Here is a 15,393-nt window from a genome sequence, read left to right as displayed (position 1 = left end):
CCAGGGGTTTGAGATTACTCAGGAGTTCAGGCATGGGTAGGCTCGGGACCTGCTTTGCCCTGAACCGGTTTGATTTTTAGCTGTTTAAAGCATGGCTACAACTCAGCTTTTACCAGGAAATCTACCCTGTTGTCTGCTGAAGGTGGCTACATTTTGCTTATCTGCTTCTTTTCAAAAGAGTAGTTTTTAACCAGTGTCACATGACAGTCTGTGAATGTTTCCAACCTTCCGATTACCAGTTGGCCACTGCCTTCTTCCTGTTGCTCTGGTTTGTGCATAGATAGATGCCTTATTCTGAAAGCTACCTTTATTCCTAGAGTCCAGTTTACTAGTGGGAAGACTGGAAAACACAGACTGAGTTTTCTAGGAAAGGATGGACAGTTTGTGTAGATGTCTCAACTTGGTATACCTCTGCAGGGACAGCAAAGGAGAAAAGCAAATTTTTATTACTGCCCGGGAGCTGGAGGGACTTTGTTACTGTAGTTTATGACTTGGAAACTTTCTGTGGTCATCCCGAGGCGAGGTCTGCTGTTGCCACAAGCTCCTGAACTTGTGGGAATGGAATGAATTTGCTTTATTTTTCTCAGAAGATGTCCTTTTAATGCCCATGACACAGAGGAGAGGCAGCTTGTAAAGGTCTACAGAGAATGTGCCCAATGCCAATCAGTCCACAGGCTGGTGTCGCTCATTGCATGACCATGTCTAGATGGGAACCATCACTGACATACAAGCGGTGGGTATGGAAGAGTCTGCAGCCAGCCAGATGGAATGTGCCTCTTGTAAAAGTACAGTCTTTGTCTTTTGCTGTCTTCACAGCACCTAGAAATCTGTTTATGTACAATAGTCGAGATCATTGTAAAAAAAAAAAAAGTCTAAAGTTTTGTGAGATAGTGTGGTCTTTCTTGATTATGTACCGCCAATCTGTTGCTATAGAGATATGAAAATGAGATGGAGATCCCGTAGTCCAGGAATGTAGCTATTGTAATCACGGTCCAGCTGCTGTATTTGCAACGTGGAATGCCACCATCACTGCTTGTCATAATTTCTTGCATTAAGGAATGGCTGCCCTTACCCATGCATGAGGACAGAGTTGCCTCAAAATGATGCTACCAAGCCTCCTGCTCTCCAGAAAGTATGAGTTCCGAGTTGTGTATTCTGAGTCACTTTTTGTAAAGTTTACTAATGTAGTAGCGAAATGCAGTCATCTCTATGGTTTATTTGACAAGTCGTGTGCTCATGGTTGTGATGATGGCCTTGCCTGTGATTTACCTCATAACCTGTTAGAATCTTCCCCCTTTTCTCAGACTTTTAAGTGCTCACTGTTTGACTCACAAGAGTACAGTTTGTGAATAAAAACAAAAGTTGCTTTTTTTCCTAGGTATTTTTGGCAAAACATAATTATTTTGAGATTCATCACTGCTGTTTCTTTAATACCGTAGCCTTTCTATTGCTCTACTGTGTTTGTTTTTTATAATTACACTACCCATCGATCTGTTTTTATCCATTCAGCTCTTGATGGATGCTTAAGCTGAATCCTTTCTTGAGCTGTTACATATAAGACCACAATGAATAAAGGCATATTACTCATTTTGCATATGGTTTATTTCTCCTGAGCCAGTAATTCAATATATGTGAATATTTCCATTTTTATGAAATTGTCAAACTAATCTAGATTGATATAGACCATTGGTTGGTTCTCAACCTTCCTAATGCTGCAACCCTTTAATAGAGTTCCTCATGTTGTGGGGACTCCCCCATCCATAAAATTATTATTGTTGCTACTTCATAGCTGTAATTTTGCTACCGTCATGAATTGTAGTGTAAATATGTGTTTTCTGGCGGTCTTAGCAACCCTGTGAAAGGGTTGTTCATCCCCAAAGGGGCATGATGCACAGTTTTAAGAATCACTAATCTGGACAGCTGTTGAACTCACTTGTCCACACTCTTGCTAGTGTTGGTATGGATAATGTGTTTGCTTTGAGCCATTTGATCCATTTAAATAGATGTATAGTAACATAGAGTATAGTCTTACTTGCTATTTTGGTGTTTCATGATATTGAGTATTGTTATGTGTTTTTTGTCAACTTGTATGTTTTTAAAACTTTTTGGTTTTGTGTATTTTTGAGTGGAAATTGGTGTAATTGTCCTTTTCATTAATAAATAGATGCACACTAACAATATGTATTAAGACTTCATTCATTCATTCATTCTTCAGTGGTTGATAGACTGGCCCTTGGTAAATGGTGGAAAATGTTTTTGAATACTATCACAATATTTTAGCAGTTTTTCTCCTTAATTCATGGTGTAATAGTCACAGGCACTGTATTCATTAAACGTTGTCTGCATTAGTAACATTTCTTGTAAGTCTGGCCATTTCACAACAAGCTAGTACTGGTTTGAATATTTAATTGCAGTCCCACCATGGCCAATTCCAAACTGCCACAGTGATATTATCAACTATTGAGTTGAGAAGAGATATGCAATCGCATGTTCATGTTATCTTCACAGTGATGCAATAGTCACAAATTACCTGAAGAACATAAATATGTAAGTAAATCATTAGGAAATGACAACTTTTGATTGCTGCCCTTGCTTTTCAAAGATAATTGAGTTGCAGTTATCTTAACAAAATTATATATGTAAACACTATTTTAATATCCATATTTAAAACCATGTTAAGTTTCCTAATACTCTTTTTAATCTATCTAAATGTAAAATGGGCATAAGGATATATTCAGCCTTTGTAATGGATATTTTCATTTATGCAAATAGTAAGGATTATGTGAGGAAAGCCTATGAATGCTTACAAATGAATTGCAATTAACAGCATATATAGATATATACATATTACCAAGTAGTTTCTGTCTGTGTGTGACAGTCTCATGTAGTCTAGGTTGCCCCTGAGTTCATTAGCTGAGACTGATCTTGGACTTCTCCTCCTGCCTGTCTAGTGCTGGGATTGCACAAATGTTCCGCCCTGCCCAGTTTATGTGGTGCTGGAGGACAAATGCAGAGCTCCGTGCTTGGTAGATATATACTCACTAGCTAAGCTACATCCCAGTCCTGAATTTTGATATATCTCTACTTTCTGATTTGGTTTTGTTTTTCTTTGTTTTTATTTTGCCTTTTCTTGATGTCATTGAACTTACCTTATGACCTATTATCATATTACAGTTATTATGGGAATAGAACCAATAGACGATGGATATACAGTTAAAAGGAAAGTAAGGTTAAATTGATTTGAACAAAGGCTGACTAACTAGTTTCACCGTGGCCAGGAAGCCTAGAAAATCAGTTGTTGCCTGGAACACTCAGAACAATAGGGCCAATGCTTCAATGCCAGTCCAAAGCTGAAGGCCTTGGAGCTCCCTAGAGAGTCACTATAGTTTGAGTCTCCCATTTAAAAGTTGAAGCCTGGTGTGGAAGCACATGCCTTTAGTCCCAGGATTTGGGAGACAGAGGCAGGTGGATCTTTGTGGGTTTGGAGCCAGCCTTAATCACACCCTGCCTTGAATGAATGAATGAATGAATGAATGAATGAATGAATGAATGGATGAATGGATGGATGAATATTGAATGATCTGCAGTCTGGTGACTTCAAGTCATGGCAGAAGCAAAAAATCGCCCATTCAGGAGCAATCAAGCTTGGTAGTTGTATAGCAGCTTTCCCCTTCTGGACTTTGTTCGTTCAGTCCCATATTGATGATGCACTGCCATCAAAGTTCAGGGAAGGGGACGTCTTTCCCCTTTACTTTCCTGGCCCGAGGCTAATCATCCTTGGAAATACTATCAAAAAGAAAGGCCAATGAGATGCCTCAGTGTGTAATCCTGCTCGCCACCAAATTGATGATGACCTGAGTTTGGCCCCTGAGGTCTACATGGTGGAAGAAGGAAAATGACTCCTTCAAATTGTCCTATGACCGATACATGCATACACACAAAAGAAATAAATGTTTTTTTAAAAGCCTCCCAAAAAAGTGCTTTACCAATTTTTCTAGGCATCTTTCAGTCCACTCAAGGTAACTAAGATTGACTATCACATATTAACAAAAGGTTGATTAAATCTATACATAGTTTTATGACAGTGACACTCCAATACACTATAGTTGGTTTGGTTATCTTTTATCTATTTACAGTATGTTCAGAGGCAGGCGGATCTCTGTGAGTTCAAGGCCAGCCTGGTCAACGAGCTAGTTCCAAGACAGGCGCCAAAGCTACAGAGCAACCCTGTCTCAAAAAACAAACAAACAAACAAAAGATCTTAAAAATAAATCAATTAAAAAAAACAATGCAATGGGAATAAGTACACGAAAATGGTCAATATTCTTAGCTGTGAAGGAAATGCAAATGCAAACAATATTGATATTGTATCTCACCCCAATCAGAATGACTATCATTGAAAAAAATAATGGTAAGGATGCATGCAGCAGAGAGGAGACTTTGTACACTGTAGGCAGGAATGTAAATTGAAATTAGTGCCGTTGCTATGAGTATGGAAGTTCATCATGAACTTACACACACACACACACACACACACACGTATGTAATCTGCCACTCCTTGGGAACACACAGGCTACTCTTGCCAGGGAAGCAGGGAAGCTAACTGCAGATCTTTACCTCTCCCTCCATTCCTCCAAGCCTAGTCCTTCACCATCATCTCGATCTAGGCAACAGAACAGCTGCAGCAGCTGCCCCCACCACTACCACTGCATCTCTGCTCAATCCCACAGATCTTTCCCTCCTAACCACCCTTCCTCTACGTGTTGTTTTGTCTGTCTCCCCAGCTCCAGCAGGCACTTCCAGCAAACACACAAGCCGCTCTAATCAGGGAAGCAGGTAGACTAAGTGTAGATCTTCATCTCTCTCCAGTTTTCCATGTCAAATCCCCTGGTGCTATCCCAAGCTCTGTACAGACCTTCTGCTATGTCCTTTCTGCACTCTCTACTCCCATTCCCAGGGGACTAACTAAGCAGATCCTTGGTCTCTTGCTCCCTGAGACCTCCCCCAAGTCAATCCCTATTCCTAAGGGTCAGCACCCAAGACCTAGAAACATATTTAACGAGTACACACAAGGTCCACACCTGTCAGGACCCCAGATTTTTTTTTTTTGATTTTCGAGACAGGGTTTCTGCATAGCTTTTTGGTTCCTGTCCTGGAACTAGCTCTTGTAGACCAGGCTGGCCTCGAACTCCCAGAGATCCGCCTGCCTCTGCCTCCCGAGTGCTGGGATTAAAGGCGTGCGCCACCACCGCCCGGCTCCCAGATTTTTTTCTACAGGTAATACCCAATCACCACAGTATCCTAGGAGCAAGTGAGAAAACAGAAACCAAGTGAGAATACACCAGCCAACAAAGATAACACCAGATAACCGCAACTAGAATTACAGTTTTCTCAAACAAAAAAAGCCTAGAAGCCAGAATAAAAACACAAATCAACAGCCAGAAAGAACTGTATGTCTCCACTAGAGTCCAGTAGCCCCACCTGAGCTGGCCCTGAATACTCCAACATGATGGGAGCACAAATAAAAGACCTTAAATCAAAATCAGCCTTTATGACTAGAATAGAGGCCCATGAAGAGGATATGTTTAAATCCCATAAAGAAATCTATGAAAACACAGTGGAAGGAAATGAGTAAAACCATTCAAGACATGAAAATGCAAATAGAATCAATAAAGAATACCCCAAATGAGGGAAATCTGGAAATGAAAAATTTAGGAACTCAACAGGAACCATAGAGGCAAGCTTTACCAACAAAATAAAAGAGATGAAATAAAATCTCAGGCATTAAAGACATAACAGAAGAAATGGATACTCCATTCAAACAAAAGTCTAAAAACTAACACAAAATATCCAGAATTGCAGGAATTCTGCCATTGGTCTGATGGCCAATTGTAAGAGTGACTTGTCCAAAAGGAGGTGTTTTTATTGGAAGGAATGTGAGGAAATACCTGAATAAGAGGCCAAAGCCCCCCCCCCATGTGGCATATTTATACAATAGAATACAACTTACCTATTTTTTTAAAAAAAGTGACAGCATTAATTTTGCAGGCAAATGGATGGAACTAGGAAAAAAATGCATCCTAAGTGAGAAATTTCAGATGGAGAGAGACAAACATGGTGTGTTTTCACTTATATGTAGATATTGTCTGTTAAGTCCATAATAACCAAGCTACAATCCATAGGAACACAAAAAGTAGTATAGAGTAAGGGCTTAGAGGGAACAGGCAGATCACTTTAGGAAATGGAAATAGAATAAAAGAAATAGATAGGGATAAAGTTCTGGAATGGGAAGATTAAGTAAGGATAGTGAGGGGAGAGGGATTTGGACGGGGAAATACAGGAAAAGACATTTGATATAGGAACATTTGATGGGTAGTATGGAGACCTAATGCAGTGAAAACTTCTAAAACATATACATATATGAAGGTGATGTAGATGAAATCACCAAATAATGGCAGAGACAGAGTCCCAGCTGCCCATCTCTTGACATCCAACAACGCTTTCTGTACCAGGCTGGGGTTACAACTAATTGTTATTGGACAAAGGGGCCCTATGTTAATCCTCAAACAACCCAGGCTGTTGCCATGAGTATAAGTTGCTCTCCACAAACTGACAGCAAGACCCCACTGCTGAAAACAACACTTCTATTGAACATAGAGAGTTGAGCTCATGCCTACATAGAACCTTCACCCCTACATTCTAGTGTCTTTAGTAGAGGGAGGTACACTGCATGGTATCAAACCAGTAATGTAAATACCAAACCAATCACAAATCATTTATCTACAATGGCTTACTTCCTGCAAGGTATGCAAGGCTTAATAGTGGCACGAAGTTTAGGGGAGAAACCAGTAACTGACCTAACTGAAGGTCCACTTCATGAGATGGAACCCACACAAAACGCTGTTTGGGTGACCAAGAACCTGAGTTTGGATAACCCATGGACCTGGGGAAAAACCAAATAATACTTATCTACAAAAAGAAAAAAATTCCTGATAAAGTGACTCCTGTACCCATAGATCAATGCATTGTTCACCCAACATCAGAGAAGCTTTTCTTGCAGCAGATCATAAAAATTAGAAAGATCCATAGGGAGACCCTACATAGGGAATAAAAGCCTCTGAAACACTCAGCCCTAAATGGAATATCTCCATCAAATTCCTCCCCTCAGAGCTCAGAGAACCCTGCTTGAAGAGTAGGCATGAAAACATAAGAGCCAGAGTGGAAGGAGGACACCAAAAAAACAAAACCCTGTAAATCAGTTGTTCTCAACCTTCCTAATGCTTCAACCCTTTAATACAATGCCTCATGTTTTGGTGATCCCCCAGTCATAAAGTTATTTCATTGCTACTTCATAATTGTAATTTTTCTTCTGCTGTGAATCACAATCTAAATATTTTTGGAGGTAGCAATTTGACATAAAGAAGCACAATAGTATAACAACTCTCTTCATATTCACCATTCTGGCGACACTCAATATTTCCACGAATTATCCATTTCTGTAGTATTTATTTTTTTAATTTAATTTTAGTTGGGGGCGGGGACAAATTCTTGATATATAGCTCAGGCTGGCTTAGAACTCCATATCCACCCTCTTCAGCGTGTGCCTCTCACATGGGGTCACCATTGAAACATGAACAATTAACTTAAAGCTTTATATTTTACTTATTTTAACAATGAAGAATATTTAAGTGTGGGCAGTGATCACCTTAGTGATTTTGATGTGTGTGTCCATTAGGGGAACATCTGAAGTAATTTTTCTCAGTATTTGCACCCCTTGTTCTCTGGGTGCGGGCCTTCTCAGATAAAGGAGTTCCCGCTTGTCCCAGCGATGGTCTGGGAACTTCCTCAGATCTTTAAGTCAAGTCACACTGTTTAAGCCCCAACTGATGCTGCAGTCAGCGACCTTTGAGGCAATTTCTCTGAAGGAACTACATTACCCACAATGCAGTGCTCCTTGTGGGAGCATTTCCGTTTAGGCGGGACTTCCGGAATCTTCCTCTCGTCAGGCATCTTGACAGCTCTATGGCCAAACTTTGGAACCTGAGCTAGGAGATCGGGTCTCCAGGGCCAGGCGAGCAGCGGTCCCTGCTCGCCCTACTTTGGTGCTGCTCTGGCAGGTGAGGTCCGTGGCCGTGAATCCTGCGCAGGTGGGTCCTAGGTTCTCAGACCTTCTCCTGTCATCCTCACCTTCTAATCACAAATCCGCAAGTGGCTGCTAGGCAGGTGACCAGTGTGGGTGGGAGAACTGCGGTTTCTGACCAGCAGTGGAATGTAGGGTGATGTGATGGCAAAACAAAACACGACCAGAGCAGCATGCATGGAACGGTCGAAAAATGCCAGCTTTTTTGAGCCCCGTCCGCAGCAGAAATTGCAGCAGTAGTTCCTATCCTGTGTGACATGCTTAAGATGAATTGTGTCCTCATTTGGGAACTAAGGAGCATTTTGAATGATGGAGAAAGATGATCTTAAAAAGATTAAAAAATAGCCAGTTTGGATGTTCACCTTCCTAGACCAGGATGGAGGGGGGAAGACTTTGGACTTTCCACAGGGCAGGGAACCCCGACTGCTCTTCAGACTGGAGAGGGAGGGTAAGAGGAGTGGGGGGAGGGGGAGAGGAGTGGGAGAAGGGGGAGGGAAATGGGAGGCTGGGAGGAGGCGGAAATTTTTTTTTCAATAAAAAAAAGAAAAAAATGAGTCTACACTGTGGGGTTGGGATGATAAGGACTAAAGCAGGGACTCAGTCTGGGAAGCTATTGCAGTTGACTCTAGAATGTTCTCGTAGTAACTGGACTAGCACAGGGTCGGGCAAGCATGGAATGGATTCTAAATAGTCATCAAATTCTGGAGATTGGTGTGGAGATGAAACCATCAAAATTTCCTGCTCTATCAGATGTAGTCCTGAAAGCATGGAGTGATGAGCTGTTCCACCACCTCCCCACTTCCCCATTTTACAAACATCTGAAAGGTTGGAAATGTAAGTTACAGTGGTGAAGACTTTTTGGAAGGATTAAGAATTGGTTTTGGACATGCTCAATGCAAGGTGCCTCACACCAGGAGGAAAGGTGGCAAGCTATTCTGGTCCAGCATGTGGAAGGGATCTCTGGAGACCTCACCGGTGAGGTATGAGAAGTAAAGATTTGGCTGAGGTTCAGAGTTATTATGGGTATTGTTTTTTGTTTAAGAAGAGAAACAGGATACTTGAGGGCAACTTTCCATTTGGCTGAGGATCATGTGACTTAGCAGGTGAATGAATTTAGGTATTCTTGTTTGAAGTGGGAGCTTCTAGATGAAGATGAGACATTTTACTATTGTGGTATGATGCACTCTATGCATTATACTTACCGTATCCCTATCTCCCTGGATAGGAGAGCTGTCCTAGGCTTCTGGGCTGGCACTATTCCTTTTTTATTTTATTTTATTTTTTTTAGCTATAGGGCTTTGTTTTTCCTTACCGTAGTTGGGCCATAGCCGCTACTGTTTTCCCTGATTCCCTCATATAGGTTCTCTGGGTGCCAAGCCTCAGACATAATGACTTTTCTTCACCACTCACTTTGCTCCCCTATTCTTGCTGTTTGAAGACTACCCAGGGTATGTTTGAGGATCGAGGTCCTTAAGGTTATCCCTGTAGATCACATCCTAGATGCATTCTCCCTGGCGATGGGACTTTGTCCACAGGTAGCACACTTCAGGGATCCATGATCTGTCTCCTTTATCTAGCGTTTTCTTGGATCAGCAAATAACTATTTCAGTCATCATAATCATTGTTTGTGGAACTCACTGGACTGTCCCTGCAAGGCAGGCTTTATTTTACTGTATTTTCCTTCCAGTCTTGCATGGGTGGGTTTTAACCTCACCTACCCCTTCCTGGTGATTCTGTCTTCCAGATCCTTTATGGTTCCTGAAATATGGCCAACAAGAGAGTCCTGGGCACTTGACTGAGAGGTGATGACTCTAAGCACAGGAGAAGGAACTTGGATCAACTCAAGTAAGTAAGAACTAGAAGAGGGCATGGCTTTCAAATATTTTTCAGATAGTATCAGAAACTACCGTTTGATGCCAGTGCCAGAGGACATACCTTCTTGTGTTCTTTTCCTTTCCATCTACTCCTTTTATTTCTGTTCTAATTTCTGACCCCGGGCTTTTCTCCCCACACCTCTAGTGCAAGTATCTTCTGTTGCTCCCTCTACAGTCCTTCCCAGTATCGGGCTGAACTAAGGTCATTGTACTGATCTAAGGTCACTGGGCTAAACTAATATCATTAGGTGCATATATAATCCTTTAATAGTCCTTGAATATAAGCCAGTCATTAAAAAATTCCTGGGCCAGTATATACACGTATACATAACTCTGCTATTTTACTAGCAGTCAAAGCCTGTCTAGAAGTCATTTTAGAGAACTAATAAGGAGACTAGTTTTTTTCCGTGTACTAACCTCATTCTTGTATCTTATCTGACAGTCTTCTCTATTCTATAATCACTGGATCCTAACATTATATAGAGTACTATCAAACTGATTGTACTTTTGTCTCGTCAACCTCCCTATACACTTAACCTAGACTTATGTGCTGGCAAGTTTTATGTCAATATGACACAAGCTGGAGTTATCTGAAAGAAGGGAACCTCAATTGAGAAAATGCCTCCGTAAGAATCATCTGTAAGACATTTTTTAAATTAGTGATCATTGGGTACGCCCCAGCTCATTGTGGGTAGTGCCATCCCTTGACTGATGGTCCCAGGTTCTATAAGAAAGCGGACCAAACAACCCAGTAAGCAGCACCCTCCAAGGTTTCTGTATCAGCTCCTGCCTAGAGGTTCCTGTGACATTTCAGTTCCTGTCCTGGCTTCCTGTGGTAATGAACAATGATGTAGAATAAGCTGAATAAACCCTTTCCTCCCCAGCTTGCTTTTGGTCAGATGTTTATCACAGCATTAGCAATCCTGACCGAGACATTGTAGATTTCACTGTTTTTTCCGCCCTCAGGTTGTTGGTGTGCAGTGAAGGATGAAGAAGAACTTCCTGAACCAAGCATTTCTCTTGGAGCGCCACATGTTAACACTCCAAAGGCAGCTTCTTTCTTCACACAGAAAACTTACCCTTGTGACGTATGTGGCCCCATTTTGAATGGCCTTTTGGATGTGGACGACCACCAAGGAACACACACTGCACTTATAACATGTTCATGCAGGGCATGTGAGAAACAGTTCTGGTTAAGTGAAAGCTTTTGCGAGAACCTGAAGCATAACACTGTAGAGAATTCTTCACAAAATAATCAAGGCGAAGCCTCGTTAGTTAAGAATTTCAAAGGTCATGTAGAGCCTTACTCTTCAGAGAAGCCTTCTGCGTTTGAGGTGGAGCAGAGGAACCTTCAGGACAGTCCGATTGGTGCCCGACGAAAGGTCACCTATAGCCAGAAGATAGCAGGGAGCAATGAGAATGAAGACAACTTTCATGTTGGACAAATGCATTATAAGTGTAGTGAGTGTGGGAAAGGTTTTAACCGCAAAGATACCCTGGTGCAGCACCAGAGGATCCACAGTGGAGAAAAGCCTTTTGAGTGCAGGGAATGTGGGAAAGCCTTCAGCCGCAAAGCCACACTCGTCCAGCACCAGAGGATCCACACTGGAGAAAGACCGTATGAGTGTGGTGAATGTGGAAAAGCCTTCAGTCGCAAAGACAACCTCGCTCAGCACAGGAGAATCCACACTGGAGAAACGCCGTACAAGTGCACTGAATGTGGGAAATACTTTAGCCATCACTCCAACCTCACAGTACACCAGCGAGTTCACAGTGGATTGAGGCCTTATAAGTGCAGTGATTGTGGGAAAGTATTCAGACACAAATCTACCCTTGTTCAGCATGAAAGTATCCACACTGGAGAAAACCCTTATGATTGCAGTGTTTGTGGGAAATCCTTTGGGCACAGATACACCCTCATTAAACATCAGAGAATTCACACCCAGACAAAGCATTTTGAATGCACTGAATGTGGGAAGCTTTTCAGTAGAAGCTCTGATTTTATAGTACACCAAAGGGTTCACACTGGGGAAAGGCCTTTTGTGTGCAGCAAGTGTGGGAAAGATTTCATCCGAACCTCCCACCTTGTTCGGCACCAGAAAGTTCACTCTGGAGAAAGACCATATGAGTGCGGTGAGTGCGGGAAAGCCTACAGCTTAAGCTCCCACCTGAGTCGGCACAAAAAGATCCACGCAGCCAGGAGACTGTAGGAGTGCTTGCAACACAGTGTTCAGTCAGGTGCTGAGTCTCAGATAGAGCTATGTTGTATTGTACTTTCTGACCAGCTCAAGTAACTTGCCAGCGTTCTTTCTCTCAGTGCATATGGCTGAAATCACTTGAACTCCTCCATCTTGGTCTTTCCAACATCCTCTGGAAAGAAAACTTATTTACCCAGCCCAGTCCCTTTGATAATTGTGAAGCACACGTGATAACAGTAAGATTTCTCTCTCTGTCATAACTTACTGGTAGACTTGTCTTCAGCTAAGATGGTCTTAGCTGTGCTTGTATTTGGCTTGCAAAGATAATTTACTTCATGGATGTTGTTTTTGTGTGAAATATTTTTATTTGTTGACTTGAGACAGTACTGTTATTTGGCCTAAGCTAACCTTGAACTTCCCTTTCCTCAGTTTCTTAGTAGCTGAGAGTTTAGACATGTGCCACTATCCTGAGCTCTTTATGAACTTCATAACAAACTGGTTTTTTTTCCATCTTTTATGTCATCCAGCCAGAACAATTACTTTTCTCCTATTACTCTGCTTTCCAATGATAAATGCCTTAGAACTTTTAATCTTAGGAAGGCGAGAGTGTATTGAAAACAGTTAGGATTTGACAAACTAAAGAGGTAAACAGTCCTGTATTTTAATAGGACAGCGAATTGCTGGAGAGCAATTCTTAATTCAGTTATGGTGTTACCTTGTATTGTTGAAAAAAAGCTTCATGGATAATAATTTCAAGTATTTGGAGGATCTGACTTGACTGGATTTCAGAGTTATTTGAAGGACCACGAACTGGTTTTGTAAAAACTTGCCATGTGCTTGGGAGCAGAATGCAACATTTGTCTCATTTCTAGTGCATGTGCTATCTCCTTGCACAATTGAGGAGACCTCTATGGCTGTATTCTCTGGGGTCAGGATTGAGATATAGGCTACCATATATATAACCCAAAGTGCTGCTAAACAATAGTATGGAAATAGTGAATGTGAATATTTGGAATTACAGATTAATTTCAATTAACTACAGAGGAAATTCTTTCTTTGAATTTTTATTTTTGCTAAGAACATTCTTAAATGTTCTACTCATGATAACTGTGTAGGATAAGAAGATTTGTAGAATTCTTCGGGATAAAGTGCTGTACCACTTAGAACCAAGGTTACTGGTTCAACATAGATTTTTTTTCTAGATTCCTATGCCTTCCTGAGATCTTTGCCAAATGCCTTTGCTTTATAGGTAGTAACCCCAAGAGAAGAGTGATATGATTCAAGAACATAACTTTTGTGAGTTGCCAGAATTCTTGGTTATAGAGGAAATGGCCTTTGTTGCTTACAGCTGGGGAGATGGATTCCTAAGGCATGTGCAGCGATACGGTAGAATTACTATATTAATGTCCACTTGTTTGATTTTACAGTAGAAGTTGGTGGTGTAGAAAATTATTTTAATTATTTTTAGGCTTTATGGAGTGTAATCAGCATACTCGTTCTATATTGTGTAGTTTTATATATGTGTATGTACTGTAAAGCCACTCTAGCAGTGATGTTGATCATACCCCAGAGTTCTAAATTTACCTTCTTCATGCTCTTCACTCAATTCCAAGGCAGCCACGAATTTTACTGTATATATGTTCTTCAAGAGGTTATATGTCAATGTGACTACGAAGTGTTTATGTACATTTTGTCTTCTGTTTGTCTGAATAGCTAATTTGACATGTATTTACGTTATGTGTGTGAATAGCTCATTTATTATTGACTACTGGAAATATAGATTTACTACAAGTACTTGATTATCATATTGGTGCGGGAGAATTGTCTGTATTCTGTCAATCATGTTATAAATAAACGCTGATTGTCCAGGCAGGAAATATAGGCGGGAAAACCAGATAGGAAGTAGAAATGATGTAATGAGAACAGGAGAATTCTAGGAAAGAGGAAGTTGATTCCTCTCTCTCCTGCCCAGATCACCAAAGCAGCAGGATGTGATCTGCTCCACTCAAAAAGGTACTGAGCCATTTGGCTAACATAGATCAGAAAAATGGGTTAATCAAGATGTGAGAGTTAGCCAGTGAGAGGCTATTGCTAATGGGCCAATCAGCTTATAATTTATGGAGACTTGTGTGTGATTTTCTTTGGGGCTAAACAGTTGTGGGGTACTGGGCGGGACAGAAACCACAACAAGCAGCCTGGCCAGCCTTCATGTTACAGACCCATTGCTGTAACAACAAACAGGCCAGGCCCCCATGCATGTTACATCATATTTGTCATTTTTCTTGCTCTGTTTTCTAAATATTAAAAACAATTGTTGCCATTTGAACTTCTTCTGTTGAGAATTCCCTGTTCAGTTCAATATGGCCAAAAGACACTTAAGGTCATGCTCAACCTCCTTAGCAATCAGGGAAATGCAAATCAAAACAACTTTGAGATACCATCTTACACCTGTCAAAATGGCTAAAATCAAAAACACCAATGATAGCCTTTGCTGGAGAGGATGTGGAGTAAGGGGAACACTCATCCATTGCTGGTGGGAATGCAAACTTGTGCAACCACTTTGGAAATCAGTGTGGCAGTTTCTCAGGAAATTCGGGATCAACCTACCCCAGGATCCAGCAATACCACACTTGAGAATATACCGAAGAGATGTCCTTTCATACTACAAAAGCATTTGTTCAACGATGTTCATAGCAGCATTATTTGTAATAGCCAGAACCTGGAACCAACCTAGGTGCCCTTCAATGGAAGAATGGATGAAGAAAGTGTGGAATATATACATATTAGAGTACTACTCGGCAGTAAAAAAAAATATCTTGAATTTTGCATGCAAATGGATGGAAATAGAAAGCACTATCCTGAGTGAGGTAATCCAGACCCAAAAAGATGACTATGGTATGTACTCACTCATAATTGGTTTCTAGCCATAAATAAAGGACATTGAGCCTATAATTCGTGATCCTAGAGAAGCTAAATAAGAAGGTGAACCCAAAGAAAAACATATAGTTATCCTCCTGGATATTGGAAGTAGACAAGATTGCCAGGGAAAAATTGGGAACTTGGGGGTGGGGGTGGGATGGGGGTAAGGGGAGATGGGGAGAAAAAAGTGAGAAACGGAGGATGGGGAGAGCTTGGGGGAATGGGATGGTTGGGATGGAGGAAGGGTGGATATGGGAGCAGG

The 15,393-nt window shown here is 41.2% G+C and overlaps 1 protein-coding gene across 2 annotated transcripts; it reads left to right on the top strand.

Annotated features, from left to right (window-relative positions):
* The first annotated feature begins 7,978 nt into the window (after positions 1–7,978).
* LOC142860685 (uncharacterized) lies at positions 7,979–15,164 on the top strand. Of its 2 annotated transcripts, none has more exons than XM_075992280.1 (3): positions 7,979–8,147; positions 9,885–9,985; positions 10,981–15,164. In XM_075992280.1, the coding sequence occupies exons 2-3, from the start codon at positions 9,946–9,948 to the stop codon at positions 12,222–12,224; spliced, it is 1,284 nt and encodes a 427-aa protein (XP_075848395.1). In that variant the 5' UTR covers positions 7,979–8,147; positions 9,885–9,945; the 3' UTR covers positions 12,225–15,164. The 2 variants fall into 2 exon arrangements, with proteins under 2 accessions (XP_075848395.1, XP_075848405.1); XM_075992290.1 differs by having other exon boundaries at positions 7,979–8,117; positions 10,981–14,538.
* The last annotated feature ends 229 nt before the right edge of the window (positions 15,165–15,393 follow it).

This window comes from Microtus pennsylvanicus, chromosome 1 (assembly GCF_037038515.1).
Source record: "Microtus pennsylvanicus isolate mMicPen1 chromosome 1, mMicPen1.hap1, whole genome shotgun sequence".
NCBI classification, from domain to species: domain Eukaryota; kingdom Metazoa; phylum Chordata; class Mammalia; order Rodentia; family Cricetidae; genus Microtus; species Microtus pennsylvanicus.
This window is presented reverse-complemented; position numbering and strand designations above follow the sequence as displayed.

Excerpts from the sequence above, each read along its gene's own strand:
- LOC142860685 (XM_075992280.1), top strand. The coding sequence starts at position 9,946 with ATGACTCTAAGCACAGGAGAAGGAACTTGGATCAACTCAA. Across the intron at positions 9,986-10,980 it reads AGGAACTTGGATCAACTCAA|GTTGTTGGTGTGCAGTGAAG; the intron begins GTAAGTAAGAAC and ends TTCCGCCCTCAG.